Source organism: Canis lupus, chromosome 2, assembly GCF_011100685.1.
Source record: "Canis lupus familiaris isolate Mischka breed German Shepherd chromosome 2, alternate assembly UU_Cfam_GSD_1.0, whole genome shotgun sequence".
In the NCBI taxonomy this organism is placed as follows: domain Eukaryota; kingdom Metazoa; phylum Chordata; class Mammalia; order Carnivora; family Canidae; genus Canis; species Canis lupus.
In genome coordinates this window covers 2657400-2676456 of record NC_049223.1, presented here as the reverse complement: position 1 = coordinate 2676456, position 19057 = coordinate 2657400, and the positions used below count along the sequence as shown (strand labels likewise).

The following is a 19057-nucleotide window of genomic DNA, read 5'->3' as shown; positions in this document are numbered from 1 at the left end:
TGAAAAACATTTACCATAAAGAAATTGATAGCTCAAACTTCTAAAGAATTATCTCCTTTTCCCCAGCCCCATCAGCAGAAAAAGCATGTTCTCTAAGCTGGGTATTAATTTTTCAGGAATCTAATTTTTGTCCACAAATTATAACTGAAAATCCTAACTTTAGAAAGCATGATTCCAGAAAATTTGGAGTAATTCCTGTTAAAACTCCAAAAACTGTTAATGATCCGAATAAAGTGACAACCAAACAGCTATTGCACCAGGATGTCTCAATAAAAATTAAAGACACAAGTAGGAGTACCCAGCCATGAGAATGCAGACTGTTTAAAACTGGTAAGCATTTCTCAAATTTGGACCTATCATGGGGAAGGGTGCTGACCATCAATTGGTATTTAATAAAATCAGCTGAAAAGCTTTCATTATAATTCATTACCAAAGAGAAAAATATATCTCATAGAATGACCCGGACTGCCCAAGGGCTCACAGAGATCTATGGCTGAATATTATTATTATTATTATTGTTCTAGTCACCTGTGTGTTAACTGCTATCTTTGATTCTCTGCACAAAATGTCAGTGACACAATGAACCTTGTAAAGCTGGGTTTTAATAAATTTCTTGTTATGGAAAAAGTTTAGACTTCCTGAACAGTTGCAAGATTAGTAGAAAGAGTTCCCACGTACTCTTCACCAACTTCCTCCAATGTTAACATCCTACATAACCTTGGTATAGTTGCCCAAACTAAGAAGTCAACACATATGCAATATGAATTAACTACACTAACAGACGTACTGCAATCCATCCATTTTGTTTTGTTTTGTTTTGTCATGGTTTTGGGCCAAAATCTCAATATTAAATTCTCATATCTCCTTAAATCTCCTCTGACCTGAGACAGTTTTTAGTCTTCCCTAGTTTTTTATGACCATAATATTCTTGAAGAATATTCATAAGGTACCAAAAAAAAGATTCCTTATGATTACACCAGGGTTATGAGTTTTGGGGAAAACTGCACTGAGGTGAAATGCCCAACCCCTCATACCGTCTCAAGGGTTCATGACATCGCCATGACCTATCACTGGTGAAATCAACCTTGATTACTTGGTGAGGGTAAGTCCATCACTTCTCCAATATAAAACTCAGTATTTTTCACATTCCTTCTCTTTTCTTTGGAAACAAATATTAAGCACAGCCAAAACTCAAGAGGAAGGAGGTAAACTTCCCACCTTCTGGAGGGGGACATACTACATATACTATTTAGAATTCTTCTGTAAGAAAATTTGTCCCTTTTCTCCCATTTCCTTTTTATTTAATCATTTATTAATAACACTCCAGTCTTCTGGATATTTATTTTGGTCCTTGGATTATAATCCAACTATATCATTATTTACTTTGCTGTCATTAATGCACATAAACTATCAAGGAGAAGGTCAAATATATAAACCCTCAATAAGAATATCAATGACAAGGATTAGAGAAAATAGACAAACACACACACACACAAAAACTCTCAAAAAAGAGACAGAAATGGAGATTAGTTAACATAATCAGATTATTAGTACAGGTATTAATGAAGCCAACATATTTTTACTTAAGATGAAGATGTTAAGATATAATATAGTCTTGGTGAGGTTTTAAAAAAAGACGCCAGTTCTAATAATAAACACGTGCTCATTATTCTTATATCCATGTCTTAATTATATAATAGGAATAATTAGAGGAGATAAAAATGAAAAAGTTATTGTGAAATATTTTACAGTTTAAAATATTCAAATAAATGAACATCGGGCAGGGGCACCTGCATGGCTCAGTCAGTTAAGCGTCTGACTCTTGATATAAGCTAAGGTCATGACCTCAGGGTTGGGGAATCAGCCGTGCAATAGGCTCCGCGCTCAGCAGAGTCAGCTCAGGATCCTCTTTCTTCCTCTCCCTCTGCCCCTACCCCTGGCTGGCACAGGCATGTGTGCATTAAATAAATAAATAAATAAATAAATAAATAAATAAATAAATAAATAAATAAATAAATAAATAAATAAATAAATCTTTCATAAAATTAAAAAATGTTTTAAATAAATGAATATTGGGCGATGTACAAAGTCTATAAATATGTTGGGGTGTGGGTGGCATACTTCTCCAAAGCACAGAATTTGAAGCTGGAAAATCTAGATTCACATCACAACTTTATCACTTCATAGTTGCTTTAACTATTAGGTGACCTATTTAACCTCTTGGAGTTTTTACCTGTCCATCAATAAAATGGGAGTACCAATAATACTTATACGTTAGAGGAGGTGTTAGAAGAGATATAACATGTAACACACCAAGCACAGAATCTGGCAAGAAGTACTCAAAACAACCTGGCTATGATCACATGAAAATACCCAAAACCTCAAAAACAGATATAGTTTAGAGATGGGACAGATGGAAACCACCTCTACCCATACAGTGTAAAAACACCTGGACTGACGTGCACTTCTGGCAGAGGCAGACCAGACCCCACAATGGCACCCAGAATATATGCCAATCAAAACCAAGGTTGCTAGCGCAGCTAGAACACAAGCAGCAGGTTGCTCTAGTCCTGAGCACTCCCATCTTCTACTTTCCTTGTTAACAACAGGCCATGAAGTGATTACATCTAACTTTGTAACTTAAAAAAAAAAAAAAAAAAAAAAAAAAAAAAACTTTGTATCTTGACCGGAATAGGTTTATAAGCTAAAACATCAAAAATTAAAAAGAAAAACCAAGCTAAAAAAGGTAAGGCCAAAATATTTTAAGTGTAAAAAAGTTATGCCAACATTTGTTCAATATAATCAATGTCATTTCCCAGTTCTCTCCCCCAAGTCAAGAAAAACAGGTGTAACATACTCATTTCCCTCACAACTCTCTGGAACTTTGAGGATGCTCAATAAAGTTTCTGACATTATTTTGGTTTATATTTCTAGAGTGGTTTGTGAACTCTAAAAATACCACATCCAGGCAGAAAAAGTGTTCTCAATAGCACCTTAGGATTTTATGTCTTTGAACACAAATTATAATACTCAAAGCAAAGTGAAGACAGATTATATCCCTACATGTGGCACAGAAATAGATGAGACTAGGTTATTAACAACTCCGACTAGGTGAGCTTGGCAGTTGAAGCCGGCCTATTGTAGAAACGATTATAACCATCACTTACTAAAAGCATACAACTATACTGCATTCAAATGAAGATCTTTTAATATGCAAAATAGAAGGGTGAAATTTATAGTTTCAAAGGCCTTTAGCAGGAAATACAAATGCTGCAGCAGAATAGTCTAACATCTAAGTCTCAGCTGGATCTCCCTTGAAGCTAATGCCCCAGAAAATTAAACACAGCTATAGATCTCTCACAGAGGAAACATGTGGTTTTAGGGAATGATCTTAGCTCATCTTCTGAGGTTTTTAGATTATTACTGTAACTAGCTAGCATCTACAATTGGGTCGTAAATAACAAAAGATAGACAATGTTTTTCAATAGCCAACTGGTCAAACATACTAGCTTAAAAATAAAATAGCATATTCGAATCTACCAGTATCCAACTCCATTGGCCTTATCCAACTCCATTGTGAAGCAGAAGCAGAGACTCAGAAGCCAAATGGTTGAGAAAGGGATTGCAGAAGCAAACAAACAAGTAAACACAGATTACAACTCTATAAAAAGAATGAATGAATGAATGAATGAATGAATGAGCAAGCCAGCAGCTATTTGAGAGTACCATGAAGTAGGAGCCAATGTTAACTGCTAATATACTGTCAGCACAGCAACTGCCAAAGTTCTCTGACTGAATAAAACAAGGAGGAGGCATTTTCTGGAGGCTCCTTGTGTCTCAATTAGCATAGGTAACCTCACACATGATCATGGGACTATGGTGTCTTGACCTGATGTATTCCAATGCACTTTAAACTAATATTGGGGGAGGGCAATATACCAAGGAACAACAGAGAGGTACATTCTTTGTATCATGGCTTCTGTTTTGAAAAGGTATGTCCTATTCTAGTTTGGCATTGACATGATACATAGGATCCAATATCTCAACCAGTTGTAAAACTTTTATTTCAAAAAAAAAAAACCCTCATTTTAATTGACTTACAATTGAAAATGATAAATTTGAGTAATCTAAGTGTGAGAAGTGAAATATCACAAAACCAAATATGGTAAATGTTTCAGATTCTATTCTGCTATGATAGAAAAATCAGCCTAAAAAAGAAGACATCTCAATATAACCATAATACTTTTAATTACCCTCTCTTAACACCCAAATAAACACATTTTTCCTTTTCAGCTGGACTTCAGGTCTCAAAAAAAGACTGTGCTCTGAAATCAGCAAAGTACTTTAAGTAAACACACAAATCTCCTGAAATGGGTAAATGAATGCATTGTTACAAGTGTATTTTGTCTTTTAAAAGTTCACAGGTGGGATGCCTGGGTGGCTCACCAGTTGAGCATCTGCCTTTGGCTTAGGGCATGATCCTGGGGTCTGGGATTGAGTCCCCCATTGGGCTCTCCACAGGGAGCCTGCTTCTCTTTCTGCCTATGTCTTTGCCTCTGTGTGTGTGTGTGTCTCTCATGAATGAATGAATGAATGAATGAATGAATGAATGAATGAATGAATAAATAAATAAATCTTTAAAAAAATAAATAAAAGTTCACAGGTGATTCCAAAATCCAGCAAAATGGGAGCCATTAAACTATACAGTAAGACAGGAAGTTCCACAGCTCAGGAAACAGTACCACTTGTTTCTTTGTTTTCTTTATCCTCCCCCTCATCCCATAGCTCACTCCATCTGGGACTTCTCACAGTGTTTTATACAACATAAAGTACTTTACATTTTATTAGTTGCAAATTTAAGAGAAATCATTATCAGTAGCTTCAAAAATACTCACTTCCTTGGTCAAATAAGTCTACTTCAAGAATCTGTTCTAAGAAAATAATCAGAGATGTCATCATAAATTAATATATAAGAATCTTTTCTGAAGGGTACTTCTAAAGGTTACTTATTAGAGCAGAAAAAAACTGGCAAAGTATAAATGTCAAGCAACAGGAAAATCACCAAATAAAATGAACAAACACCAACTACAAAAAAAAATCAGTTCATAAAAGAACATTATGCAAGCTATCTATGAGAGGGGAAAATGCTCTCAATATAAGACAAAATTAGGGGAAAGGCAGGAAAGTAAACTATAGCCATTGGATGAATCCCCATTAGTAATAAGGACAGCCACCAGCTATACAGAGCTTTGCTCTAGAGTCCCAAGTTAATACACCAAACTGTCAATATTACTCATCTAGACAATTCCAAATTACTTGCTTCTTTATACTTTTCATTACTTTATAAATGCAAAGAGCAGGTAGTAGTATTATAAGGAAAAGACTGTTTGGGGAATCTTAAAAGACACTATAAAAATGTTTATGTAAATTTTTTTAAGTTAGAAGAAAGATCTTGTAACTCTTCTAATGGAACAGAGAGAGATAACAAAGACATAATTAAGATAGCAACTCTTCCAAGAGCTTGTATATAATAAGGAGTATTGGAAAGATACTAAACATGTCAAGCAACTAAATCAAAGAGAAATAATAAATCCAGGGTTTTGGAAACATTCTAAGGTCTCTTTTTAAGAACTTTTAAAAATAATAAAAATTTACAAGATACTCATGCTAATATAATATGCTCTCTTGTCATTTTCTTCCCTTTTCCCTAACAGGTCAAAATAGGTTCTTAATGCTACTTTTGTTTTTATCTACCCATCTAAGTTTTATTTGGTTGGGCGGGGCCAGGGGTAGAGAAAGGGGCAGATAACTTAGAAAAGCAACAGTTCTCAGTCTTTGGTGGGAAGGAATAATGGATACAACCAATGCACAATGAAATAATGCATAGACTTTATCCTTGAAACTTCATGGTTGGCTGATTCTGATAAGTGCCTCATTACATTATTCTTGATGGAATGAGTCAAATGCTCTCCACATACTAGTTAGACTTTATTTGCCGGGACAATGACTTAATAAGGATGACCAAAGAGGTGGTAAAATGATTTAAGTATTCACACTGATTGAAATACTCGTTCCCAAGATGAAATATTAAGCACGTGTAAAATCTCAAATGAAAATGCTTTTCTAGCAATATACTTTTCATACTAAGTGTGAACAAAATGTTCTCTAAAAGAGTTGAAAAAGGCAGTCAGCCACAAAATGCTGGGAAACAGGAGTGAGTCAATGTTCCAAAGATCTTTTTAAAAAGCCAAGACTCTCTTCTATTCTACATCTCACTTCCAAATTAAAGTATGAAGAATTGTAAAAAAAACCCAGAAACCCACAGAACCCTTGGTCTCTGTAAGCTCTCACCTGGTTTAGCTGCACCAAAATCTGTCTACATTGCCCTCTAAATTTAATAGTGGGATGACTATATTAACTGGGAAGACTCCACCTCTCATCTTGGTTTTGAGCCACAGGAACAAGTAAAACATGGTAGTGTTCTAACATACCAGAATTAAACTGCTAGTTCAAAACTAAGAGAATTCAACTGATTGGTGACATTATTCTAAAACCGTTTTTGCTTTATCAACTTAGAAGGACAGAGGTCCTTAACTATGTTGATGAGTTAGTTATACAAGAATGTAAACTTATTTTAACTATCAGAGATCAATGCATCACAAGACTATGAATCCTTAACTCTTTTATTTCCATGCATTTATACAGAAAACCTAAACCACTACATACTCATAAAAATTTATAACATCTTGGAATTGCCCAGTATAGGCAAGTTCTCATGGCCTCAAGAGAAGTAAATCAAGTTAATACTGATTAGCAAGTATACTTTCCTCCGTGCACCCTTTCTGAATATTTAAAATACAGGATGCTGTTTTATAAATGAAAATTAAGATAGCATTTAGTCTGATATACACACACAAAAAAAGAGAATCTCTCAGATTTTCAAACAAACAGCTTAAAATTTTGATAGCAAGCTTAGGAAATGGGAACCTGAAAAGTAAAGCCAAAGATAATTCAAAGGACAAATTCATTCATTACACATTACTCTTTATGTGCATTGTATGTGAATATGATTTCATCTGAAGATATGTATGTAAATCAAGGTCTTTCCTATGAGAAAAGTGTGGGCATTTGGCTACATTAAATACTGTTCGACATAGGAAAAAGCTTATTGAATGAATAACCATTTTTAAAGCAAAACTACATTCAAATTTGTCTCACAGCACTTATAATGTTAAAAAATGAAAACTTATAAATGTCCAACAATAGATAAGAGAATGATCAAATATACTCCACCATGAGTTATTCTACATTCATTAAAAATATTTTTCAGGGGCACCTGGGTGGCTCAGTCAGTTAAGCATCTGACTCTTGATTTTTTTTTTTTTTTTTTTTTTTGACTCTTGATTTTGATTCAGATCATGATCTCAGGGCTGTGAGATTGAGCCCTGAGTCAGGCTCCACACTAGGCATAGAGCAGCCTGTTCAAGATTCTCCCTCTCCCTCTACAACATCCCCTACCCACACTAAAAAAATGTATATATACTTTTTTCCAAGTAAAATTCATACCAGGGGAAATCCCTATGATATGAAAAAAAGTAGAAACCCTGATTACCTCAAGGACTTCTGACCCACTATCCTGAAACTACTGAAAACCTTTTTAAATAATGCATTTTTTTTAACTACCAACTTGACTTGTCTATCCACTTCTAAATACCCATGTAAATTAAATCTATTCTGAACACCAATTAACTATCATGAGGCTTATTCATAAATTGGATTCTGCTTCTCTGGATAATCTACTTAATGATCAAATATTCTAAAATTACAAGCCAATCTCAATGAGAAGATACTCCAGTATGATTCCTCATCAAATACATAATGAAATCTTTCAGAAAAGTGAGCCTTTAGTTAAATTCCTAATCAAAAAAATCAGAGATGAAAATACACTGTTTTCTCCAGTAGATTCTTTTCTAGGTGCTCTATGTTTTTTTTCCCCTTAAATGAACTACTACAAAGGAGAGTTTATAGAAATGCAACAAATTAAAAAAATTTAAAATAGGTACTTCTACATAGAGGCAAAGGATAAAGCAAGCAGATATCAACCTATATTCACTTTAATATTAATATGTAATTAGTATACTTCAACATTCTTTAATACACATGGTGCTCAATTACGGTCTGCATTGAAAAAAAATATTTATTAATTCATTCAATAGATGTTTACTGAGACTCTATAGATTCAGCAGTGAAAATGACAAACAGAGCTTAAAGCTCATTGAGTAAAAGGTTAGAGGTACGACAAGATGGGATGATAAGGGTTCTACAGGAATATACGACAAAGTGCACTGAGAAACAAATTGAAAGAGTAGACTAAAGTTTATTTTTTCAGACTAAATAAATTAGGTCATGGACTGAAACAAATTAGCTCAAAGAAAATTTTATTAAGACTAGGAAGGATACTTCCTTCTATAGGAAGGAAAAATTATCAAGAGTAATTATCTTTTTTAAGATTTTATTTATTTATTCATGAGAGAGACAGAAAGGGAGGCAGAGACATAGACAGAAGGAGAAGCAGGCTCCCCACAAGGAGCCCCTTGAGGGACTCGATCCCAGGGCCCCGGGATCAGCACCTGAGCTGAAGGCAGATGCTCAACCACTGAGCCACTCAGGCATCCCTCAGAAGAGTAATTAGACGATGGATTCTACTTTCATCCTGAAAGAGCTGTAATGCTATAATTTCTTTAATGTACCTCATAAGCCAATATGAATATTTGCTTACACATGTGTCAAATACCTTTGTGAGAACATACAAAAGGTAATAAGGGCATTGCCCCTGAAGAGAAACAGGGTGACTTGGAGATAAAGTGGGAGAGGACTTTACATGTATATATTTCATGTTGAAAGCTTTTATTTTTAATCCTAAGTATATTACCTTTTCAAAAAATGGATACGTAAATAAATATATGGCATGAATTTTGTCATAAAATGCAAAGCAATATAAAATAGGAATAAGCTCTGATGTAGACGTTGCCAAGCACACAGACAAAGGGCTGTCGTAAAGATATGGTAGAAGCAAGGGGTCCAGTCAGCAGTTGACATTCATCATTGATACGAAGACACAGAACAGAAATGGTTACCTTTCTGTCACAGGTTTTAGGGCTGCCAGCAGTGTTTTGCTTCAGAAAGCCAGCTGTTGTTGACCAACGTGTGGGGTTCTTCCGTGAAGGCTCTTCAGAAGAAAAATTAGTGTCACTGATGGAAGTTGAAAGGCCAATTAAAGCCGGGTCACTGCTTCGTCGGACATGAAGAGGCATATCTATAAATACAAAAAAGCATTATATTTTTTCAAAAGTAATGTCTGAAAACGACATGTTAGGATAAAGGTAGTGAAATCCAAAATCCAAAAGATGTGTGTTAATACTACAATGCTCTTACTATAAAAAAGACTTCCCTCTCCAATAATAAAACTGCTTCCAGATTCATCAAATCAAAAATGTTAGCAGAGGGCAGCCCCGGTGGCGCAGCGGTTTAGCGCCGCCTGCAGCCCAGGGCGTGATCCTGGAGACCCAGGATCGAGTCCCACACGTCAGGCTCTCTGCGTGGAGCCTGCTTCTCCCTCTGCCTGTGTCTCTGCCCCTCTCTCTCTGTGTGTCTCTTATGAATAAATAAATAAAATCTTTAAAAAAAAAAAGTTAGCAGAAAAGCAAAAAAAGGAGAGGAAAGAATAAAATAGTTCTGGCCAATAATAATACCACCTCTTGGATATGAGTTCTGTTGCTTTCCAATTACTGGGCAGTTAATTATTTAGTTGTTAAGGAACTCTGCACATTTCAGTTTGTGTGTGTGTGTGCGCACACGCTCGCGTGCGCATGCATACACATGTGAGTGTGTATGTGTGCATCTGTGTGGAAGTCTGAAAGAAGCACTACTCAGAGATGCTCATCATGACCACAATAAAACAATCACATAAAAGTACATTTAACCCCAAAATAAATTCAGGAACGATTTAATTTCACTGGATTTGCATAGACAAATTATCTTCCTATGCCTGCTTTTGAAAATTTTTCCCAGAAGAAATAATTGCATACAAGATGCATCTTCTGATGGGAGATGATCACTGTGTTAATCTGTTAGTCTGAAACAGACAAAAATAACTAGCCTTTTACCTTTTGTATCTGTAACTCTTGAAATTGCAGATTGTGGGGGGAAAGGGGAGATTAAAAGGGAGATAAATCACAGCGAGGACTGCAGACCCTGTGGGCTGTCCCTTCTGGGTAGATGTGGGGCACTGCAGCGTGAAGGGCGTCCCAGGAGATGTGATACTAGGCAGCCCTTTCTGTCAGTTCTTCACACATTAAACTTTGTTTTCATCTCATTCCATTTTCATTTTAGTGATATCCTGGATCTTTCACTCATACTACCTAGTAACCAAGTACCCTTATGCAATTTGAAAGTGCCTCATGACATTTCTCTCCACTGTCACATTCAGGAAGGTGATCTGAGTACCAGGCCGTTGAGGAAAGAACAGAACTCAATTTAAAAAAGTAAACAATGTGCTCTTTTTAAAAGAATGCCAAATGATACCATAATGATCTTGAAATCAAGGTTTTCTTGCAATTCAATGCACTGAATCGAAAAGAACTGAATCATCCCAGTGCACACCAGCAGCATCACTAGGTCCAAATACAAAGACCCCGTGCCACACAGCACTGGTCTACATTCACGGTGCCTGTGATTCAGACTCAGCAATACCTCGCACTTGAGGGTGAAATTTGCATTTGTATTGTTTATAATTTCTTCTTGGTTTTATGGTTGCCTCAAAATTATAAGGCATCTTTATCCAGTTTCCACACACACACCTAAGTAAGCTTGTATTAGAACCACTGATTTAACTTGGAATGATCAGAGTCTCTTTTTTTCCTCTACATTAGTCACAACAGAGACACATGTGAGTCACTTCGTAGATGAGTAAGCTGGGGCTCAGCAAGATGACATGAGGAGCTCAGGAATAATATGCTGGCGCCTGGGTCAGTGCTGACTCACTACCCTAATCATGAAATTAGTGCTATTAATTAGCAATTCACCAGAAAGCAAATTCCATTTCTAGCTACTTGGAGATATAAATGGTATTCTCATCTTTGTAAAAGGAAAAATTTTTGTTGTTTTCTAAGTAGAATTATATACACTGAGAAATCATACACTGATTTTATCTAATTTAGCAAGATCTGATATTGGAGAGATAAAGAAAGATTACATTATACATATAGATTTAAAAAGCCATCCCAATTTCAGAAATGTTAAAGAAAGAAAAACCTACTGGTTAAGCAGAAGTACAACGTGTAACAACGTATAAGATAATAAAGTATGCCCCAAAGGAGTCCAGCCTAGACCAGTGCTTCTCAAATTTTGATCTCAGGATTACTTAACTCTAAAATTTACTGAGGACCCCGAAGAGCTTTTGTTTGTGTGGGTTAGAGCTAAGGATATTTACCGAATTAGAAGTGGAAATGAAAACAATTTAAATATTTACTCCTTAATTCATTTTTAACTTAACAATAATAAACCCATTACATGTTAAGGTAAACAACAGAATTTTAGAAAATTCTATTTTACAAAACAAAGCTGGGATTTAGTGGGAGAGTAGCATTGTTTTACATTTTGCTTGATAGATGACATTTGGATCTCATCCCTGCTTCTAATTTCAATGTGCTGCAACATGACAAGTATACAAAGAAAAAAAGAACTCCATAAATATTTAGCTAGAATAGTATTTTAATAATCTTTCCAGAACTGTAGATACTCTTCATTGATACCACACCAAATTTGACAAATGAGAGCTTCTCAAAGGTTTGCTGCAATATGGAATGTAAGCTTCTCATTCTTTGTACATTAAAATCTACTTGTCTGTCTTGCACTTTGAATCTTTTACTCATGAAAAAATTCTGTACCATTAGCTATTTGGAATATATCATTGGCTTATACCGCTCTTAAAAAAGTTGATATATTTCTTCATATAAGAAAATCAAATATGTGAATATAACTACCCATTTCCTGAGAAAGAGTCATTAGGTGGTAGGAGGATTTATGTTTTCCAAAATAGAATATTCACTAGAAGGCTTGCGTGTTTTCTTTGGCAATAAAAACTGTTATTTGCCATGTAGAACAATTCACTTCACTCATTTTCTAGAAACTCTGCCAGACACCAAAGTCTGAAGAACCACAGTTTTCTGTCCCTTTTCCAAAAAAAATTAAAAGAAAAAAAGAAAGAGTCAAAAATATATTGTTCCACTAAAAAAGGGCTGGCTCCACTTACAACGCAAACTAGTGCGTAGACATTTTCCTCAAGACAACCGCTGATCCTCAATATGCACAAGTACTTTATGCCTACCTACCATTTTAATCACACAAAATATTAAACTGCATACTCAAAAGGTCAGTACTTAATAAAAACAATCATTTTTGCTGCTTTATCAAGGATAGCAGATGGAAATGGCTTGTGTTTTTAAGTGTGAATGTGTTGGGTAAAGAATACATTGGTGTCAATGTCCTGATTTGTGTCAAGAGGCCTGCATTTTACCCCTAGTACCTGAGCACTCTTGGTGCAGATTATCAACCCAGTGAAAAACACAACATATATTCTGGTAATACTATGAAAAATACTCTTGCCCTAACAACCTCCTTGAAATGATGGTTCCCAAGGACCCAAAGACCACACATTAAAAACCTCTGGTCTAGGGTAGCCCAGGTGGCTCAGCGGTTTAGCACCACCTTCAACCCAGGGTGTGATCCTGGAGACCCGGGATCGAGTCCCACCTCGGGCTTCCTGCATTGTGCCTGCTTCTCCCTCTGCCTGTGTCTCTGCCTGCCTCTCTCTCTCTCTCTCTCTGAATAAATAAATAAATTCTTTAAAAAAAACAACAACAACAAACCTCTGGTCTAGACTGGTTGGCAGTCTGGCATGTCCCTCCAAATACTCCCCTCTTCAGGCCTAAATCTCCTAACCTATAAAAACAAAGACTGCACTATTGGGGTCAGAAATTTTTCATGCTAAAAAAAAAATTTGTGACTCTACATGTGTTTATACACCGTATTAGTGACCACCTACCAAACCTCATCCTAACAGAACATATAACAATTTATAAAAAATGAAACAGAAAAAATATAAAAGTATTTCAAAGTAGTATCAAAAGCCACTATCAGGTGCCTCTAAACGGGTGAAAGTATTACAAGCAACATAGGAGAACAAAAATACACGAGTTGTAGGTAATGGTGTAGAAGTAGCCACAAATGGCATGTGGTCTTTAGACAAGTTGAACCTGATTCTAAAGGAGATCACTATAAACATCTGACCTTCTCAACAGAATGAATCATGAAACACAACTGCCTGGTCCATCTGACAGGTTTCCCATCTTTCACGGTCCTGATAAAACATACATTGAACAAAGAATGCTATTTTGTCTTGGCCTCAGAAGAATATAATACAAATACAGCTTTTTTTTTTTAAGATTTTATTTATTTATTCATAGAGACACAGAGTGAGAATGAGAGGCAGAGACACAGGCAGAGGGAGAAGCAGGCTCCATGCAGACAGCCTGACGTGGGACTTGATCTAGGGTCTCCAGGATCACGCCCCGGGCTACAGGCGGCACTAAACCGCTGTGCCACCGGGGCTGCCCCAAATATAGCTTTTTCCTCTATGGTTTGCCCATGGCCTATTTCACCATTCTAATAATCTGATGTAATCTGTGTTCTTTACAGTAATTAGAAATAATAGAAGCTTCTTGTTTAAGGTAATTTGGTCATTATTATTATAATTCCTCATGCTCAATTTTAGGAAAATCAATGCATTTACAAACATGATAATAAAACTTTCCTTGTAATCTTCTGATTTATTTAGTATATAGATTTCTAAGTATATCCTCTGAAATATTAAAAAGAAAATTCAAAGACGAGGATCTTCAATAATTAAGCTGCTGGCTGGAGCACAGAGGGACTGATGCGATGTCACTGGGTCCAGGACGATAGTGAAGACTGTTTGATGTGTGCATTCCTTTGAAGAGTGCAATAAACCCTCATCACAAGATTTCAAATTCTCTGTGTCACTTAATGCACTGTAAATATTGATTTCCCTCTCTAGGTAAGGTCCCTTTTAAATAAGTGGAAAATGGCAAATCTAATAATGAATTAGAGCAAATACTAAAATGGCAGATACATACATTTTTAACTGTTAAATATCACATCCCTACTCCTAATCAGCTTTCCCATTCGCTTCTCTTCTTTCATTCTTCTAGTAATTTCTAAATTATTTAACCACTCAAGGCAATGAATAAACCTTTTCCAAGAAGATAGGCATAAGCCGGTGAGGTATTTAATCAAATCTAAAAATAATATGCAGTTACACGTGTCCTATTAGAACTTACGATGCAAACAGCATAATTACTCTTCATGCAAAATGAAGACCATCTCCCCGATCTTCAGGGCAATTACACATTTTCTAAAGACATACCTCACAGTGAGAAGAACCTAGTTATTAACACATGCCATGAGGATAAAAACCTGTCATCAATATTGCAAAGTTGACCTTCCAATATATGTTTCCCTTTTTATAAAGGTACTTCTTGGTGTTCCACGGACTGAGGTGAAATCCTTGGAAGAAACATGTGGAAGGCAAAGCACAAGATAAGTTCTAAAACACAGTGAATAACTCACAAGGATATAAAATGAGTTTTATCATCCTGCTATTAACTTTCTTTTTATAAGTATAAGCAATAAGTAAAGAACACCATAGCTGGAAGGTGCCCTAGAAATAAAATGAAATATCACATTCATAGCTGAGTACACGGAGGCCCAGAGAGGTAGGAGAAGGCTGGGTCACAGGTCATCCTGCTCCTGGGTGACTCAGCTGTACCCAGAGTACCTGTTAATTGACTCCCTGTTCTGTGCAATTTGGAAATTAGCACACTGCTCTCCCAGAGAACTGAGGCATATCAAATCCACTACATGCTTACACTTACTTCACTGGAGAGAACAGGTGATTTGGGGGGAAAGGCTGAGTTTAAAACACATTTCTATAGACAACAGGACATTTTCAATGGTCCCACTGCCTCTTAGACACTTAGAAGGAGGGGAAAGAACATCCAATGCCATATGAACATCGTGAAAGAAAAACCAATGAATTTTTCTGAGGCATATTACATTTGTAACATCAGAATTCTTATTCAGACTGATAATATAACCACTCTGATCTAAAACCCTCCAAATACTCCCATGAGTAAAAGTGGGAAAATCTGAATAAGATAGGTGGATTGTATCAATGTTCATATTGGTGTGATATAATACTACAGTTCTTCAAAACCTTACCATTGAGGGAAATATAAAAGAATCTCTCTGGGATGCCTAGGTGGCTCAGTGGGTGAGTGCCTACCTTTGGCTCAGGGTGTGATCCCGGGGTCTCGGGACTGAATGCCACATGGGGCTCCCTGCGAGGAGCCTGCCTCTCCCTCTGCCTCTCTCTGTGTGTCTCTCATGAATAAATAAATAAAATCTTAAAAAAAAAAAAAAATCTCTCTGTATTACTTCTTACAACTGCATGTGATTCCACCATTATCCCAATTTAACAAAACAAAAACAAAACAGAACAAAAAACCCCTTCCAAGAGTTAAACAGAAAATCCCAGGAGAGACATCTCAGTGTCAAGGGCTGCAGCAATCAGGACATCAGGAATTCCTCTAGCACCATTTCCTAGACTCCTCTCCTTGCAGTGCCCACTGTGCACACAGTGGCCGGTCCAACGCCCGCATCTGCCTCCATCCTATCTGCATGCCCTGTGTTCCGATGGCCTAACTCCTCACCTCCATCAGATCCTGTGTTGATGTCCCAGATGCAAATAGTTGGCTGATTCAGCAAGGGCTAACTGAGGAAAATCTAAGGGAAGGACTGTTGAGAAATATATGCAAAATGAAGGAAAAGCACCAGGGGCTCGAGTATCAGTGAGGCTTCTACCAGGGCGGGGTAAGGGGAGAGTGACTCTCGGTGCAGGGACACAACTCCCAGCAAACCACGCTGGGCAGGAAAGGAGCCTGAGAGCAAGACCTGTCCACTGTCCCCCTGTGTGGCCTCAGCACCCCCTGCCAGACCCAGGCTCAAACTAGGGGCAGGGACCCCGAGTCCTGCCATCTGTTAGGTGGCCCTTACCGCGTGGCCAGGCTGTGCAGCCGGAGACACATGGGGGACTCCTCTGCCCCTTCTCCCTGCACCTTGCATTTCTAATGCTCCAGCCAGCTACATCACCAGAGGGCAAGGATGCACCCCATCACTGGAGCTGCCCACGTGCCCTTCCCCAACACACACACACACACACACACACACACACACACACACGTGCAGGATGTACAATTGTTTTAAGTTAGCTAAAATGCATCAGTCAGGAACAAAAAACTTGCGAATGCTTAAAGATGTCATCCAGGGGTTCCCTAGATCATGTGCAGGGGGAGGGAAGAACGGTAATGGCGTGGAAGAAACAGGGGGTGGAGATAAAAAGCCTTTCACTTTTGCCTCTCTGCTTCCTGGAGGAGAGGGTAGGGCCAAGCCAGTCGTAAATAAACAGCTGCTTATAAAAATAGGCACTGGCTACTGAATCCTGTATATAAACGCTGAGTGTCTCCACATTCTTTGCTAAAGCATTACAGCTCAGAGAAGATGGCTAGTTATGCCAGAACCCTGAGCACCTGCCAGAAGCCCATCAGGGAGTGTAGGGCCAGCCCAAAGGGTAGAGAAAGCAAAGCTTCATAAGGGTGATCTTTTTCCTTTTATCTAACTTTGGTGTACCTTTTTTGTTTTGCGATGGCATGTATAATGTCTGGCAACTTCAACAAACCCATGTGAGCATCGATGAGACACTACTATTCTAGAGATTCTAAAAATTAATGACTACAGAGCCAAAGGTTTTAAAGAGTCATTTATTGTGTGTGTGGGGGGGGGGGGGGGGGGGGACACTCCAAGTGAATCCCGCTTTGAACATTCAAAAGGCAACAAATACTCTAAGAAACCAGCACCTGCCCAGTGATAAAAAGATGTTAGTAGAGGAATAAAGTAAAGGTAAGAAGAGTGATACACAGGGCAGCCCAGGTGGCTCAGAGGTTTAGTGCCACCTTCGGCCCGGGGTGTGATCCTGGTGACCCGGGATCAAGTCCCATGTCCGGCTCCCTGCATGGAGCCTGCTTCTCCCTCTGCCTACGTCTCTGTCTGCCTCTCTCTCTCTCTCTCTCTCATGAATAAATAAATAAAATCTTAAAAAAAAAAAAGAAGAAGAAGAAGAAGAAGAAGAAGAAGAAGAAGAAGAAGAAGAAGAAGAAGAAGAAGAAGAAGAAGAGTGATACACAAGGTGCCCAGATGACAATAACCATAGGGAGAGCAGCTGGCACCAAAGACTTTGTTTGGGAGAATATCATGGAACATTTTTCTGGATTCTTTTTGTATGTTCAGAAAAATACCTCAATGAGCAATGAGGGGACTGGAGTTGAGAGCAAGAGAATGAGCTAGAAAATGAAACAATGAGAGAAAGATAAAGACCGCAAGAAGTGCAGCTTAGAGCACACAAGCAGGCAAGAGCGAGCTACTTTCCTTCAAACATGAACAAAATATTGAGAGATGATAAAAGAAGAAAAAGGTGGGGGGAGGGGGACTTCCATGTTATCATCACACATAATGTTCTCCCTCTCAGGACTGTGTGGAGTAGGATATGTGCCCTCTATTTCCATATGTCCAACAACCCCAACTAGAGGTTAAGGTCCATGAGGGATCTTGATAAGCAATCTTCTAGAAAAAAAGAGGTGGCTGCTCCATCTCTCCCTTCATCTTCAACCCACTATTATTTAGCTCCCCCCACCAACTGGCCCACTAATACAGCTTTTGGCAAAGAGCACCATAAATCTCCTTCTCTTTACCGATGCCTATTTTTGAGCAACACCCCCAGAGTGGGTCTCCAGGTGTGCGGCACAGACCTGGCCTCTGCCCTTTGGAGTCCGCAGTGCCGTGGAGAAGGCAGATTATCCAGCGTTTCATAGTGTGATCGTGGCACTTCAGGAGAGGAACAGAGCACTATCAACACACCGAAGAGGGGCACTTAATTTTAAGAACATCAGCAAAGACTTCAGGAGAGAAGGAACAGCTACATTCTCCCTATTGTCCTTTTAGATTCTCTTTGGACCTCCTCTCTTAGAAAGTCCTCTGACCAATTCCTCATGAGTGAGGTGTTCCTCTTATGGTCTCTCTTATGGTCTGCCTGTTCCTATTATTGTACTTGCCACACAATCATCAGAACTTTTAGGATCTGCCTCTCCGTTAGCACAGTGTCACATCCTTTCACAAACATTTGCTGAATCAACAAAGAAGTGGGGACGGGGACGCCTGAGTGGCTCAGTAGCTGAGTGTCTGCCTTCGGCTCAGGGCGTGATCCCTGGGTCCTTGGGATTGAGTCCTGCATCAGACTCCCTGAAGGGGGCCTGCTTCTCCCTCTGCCTGTGTCTCTGCCTCTTTCTCTCTGTCTCTCATTGATAAATAAAATCTTAAAAACAACAACAACAAAGAAGTGAACACACAGGACATCAAGGCTAAAGTTTTTGGTTTGTCTGTTTTGTTGGAATGGTGGTGCTGATGTTTGGCCAGTGGGATAAAGAGAAAAAAAGAAGACATGGAGCCAGAGAAAACTGCAGAGGCAAAGGCCAGACACCTAAATTCTAGAGAATTAAAAGGACTACAAAACATTCAGTATGGCTATAGAATTAAAGATGCATCACGGGAAAGATAAAGCAAGGGAGATAGACCTAGATGAACCAACAAAGAGACCTCATTATGTTTAGAAATTATACCCTTACTTCCCAGCCCAGTAGAAAGCACTTAGGAAAAATTTGTTAAACTGTTATTGTATCTCTATCCTTTTCACTTTGACTGTCTTAAAATTTGTAAGGGCAATCTTTTTAGCAAAGAAGAAACAAATTTTGGATGGCCAGAGATTAAAAAAAAAAAAAAAAAAAGGTTTTTTGCTCAAACAGTTCAA

General features: G+C 37.9%; 1 protein-coding gene across 26 annotated transcripts in view; it reads right to left on the bottom strand.

Moving 5' to 3' along the window:
- Positions 1–19057, bottom strand: part of PARD3 (par-3 family cell polarity regulator) — a 650509-nt gene that overhangs the window by 337898 nt on the left and 293554 nt on the right. For all 26 annotated transcript variants that reach the window (XM_038529690.1, XM_038529684.1, XM_038529679.1 and 23 more), the window contains one exon: positions 9138–9316. In XM_038529690.1, coding sequence (XP_038385618.1) covers positions 9138–9316 — 179 coding nt within the window. The remainder of the gene's footprint in view (positions 1–9137; positions 9317–19057) is intronic.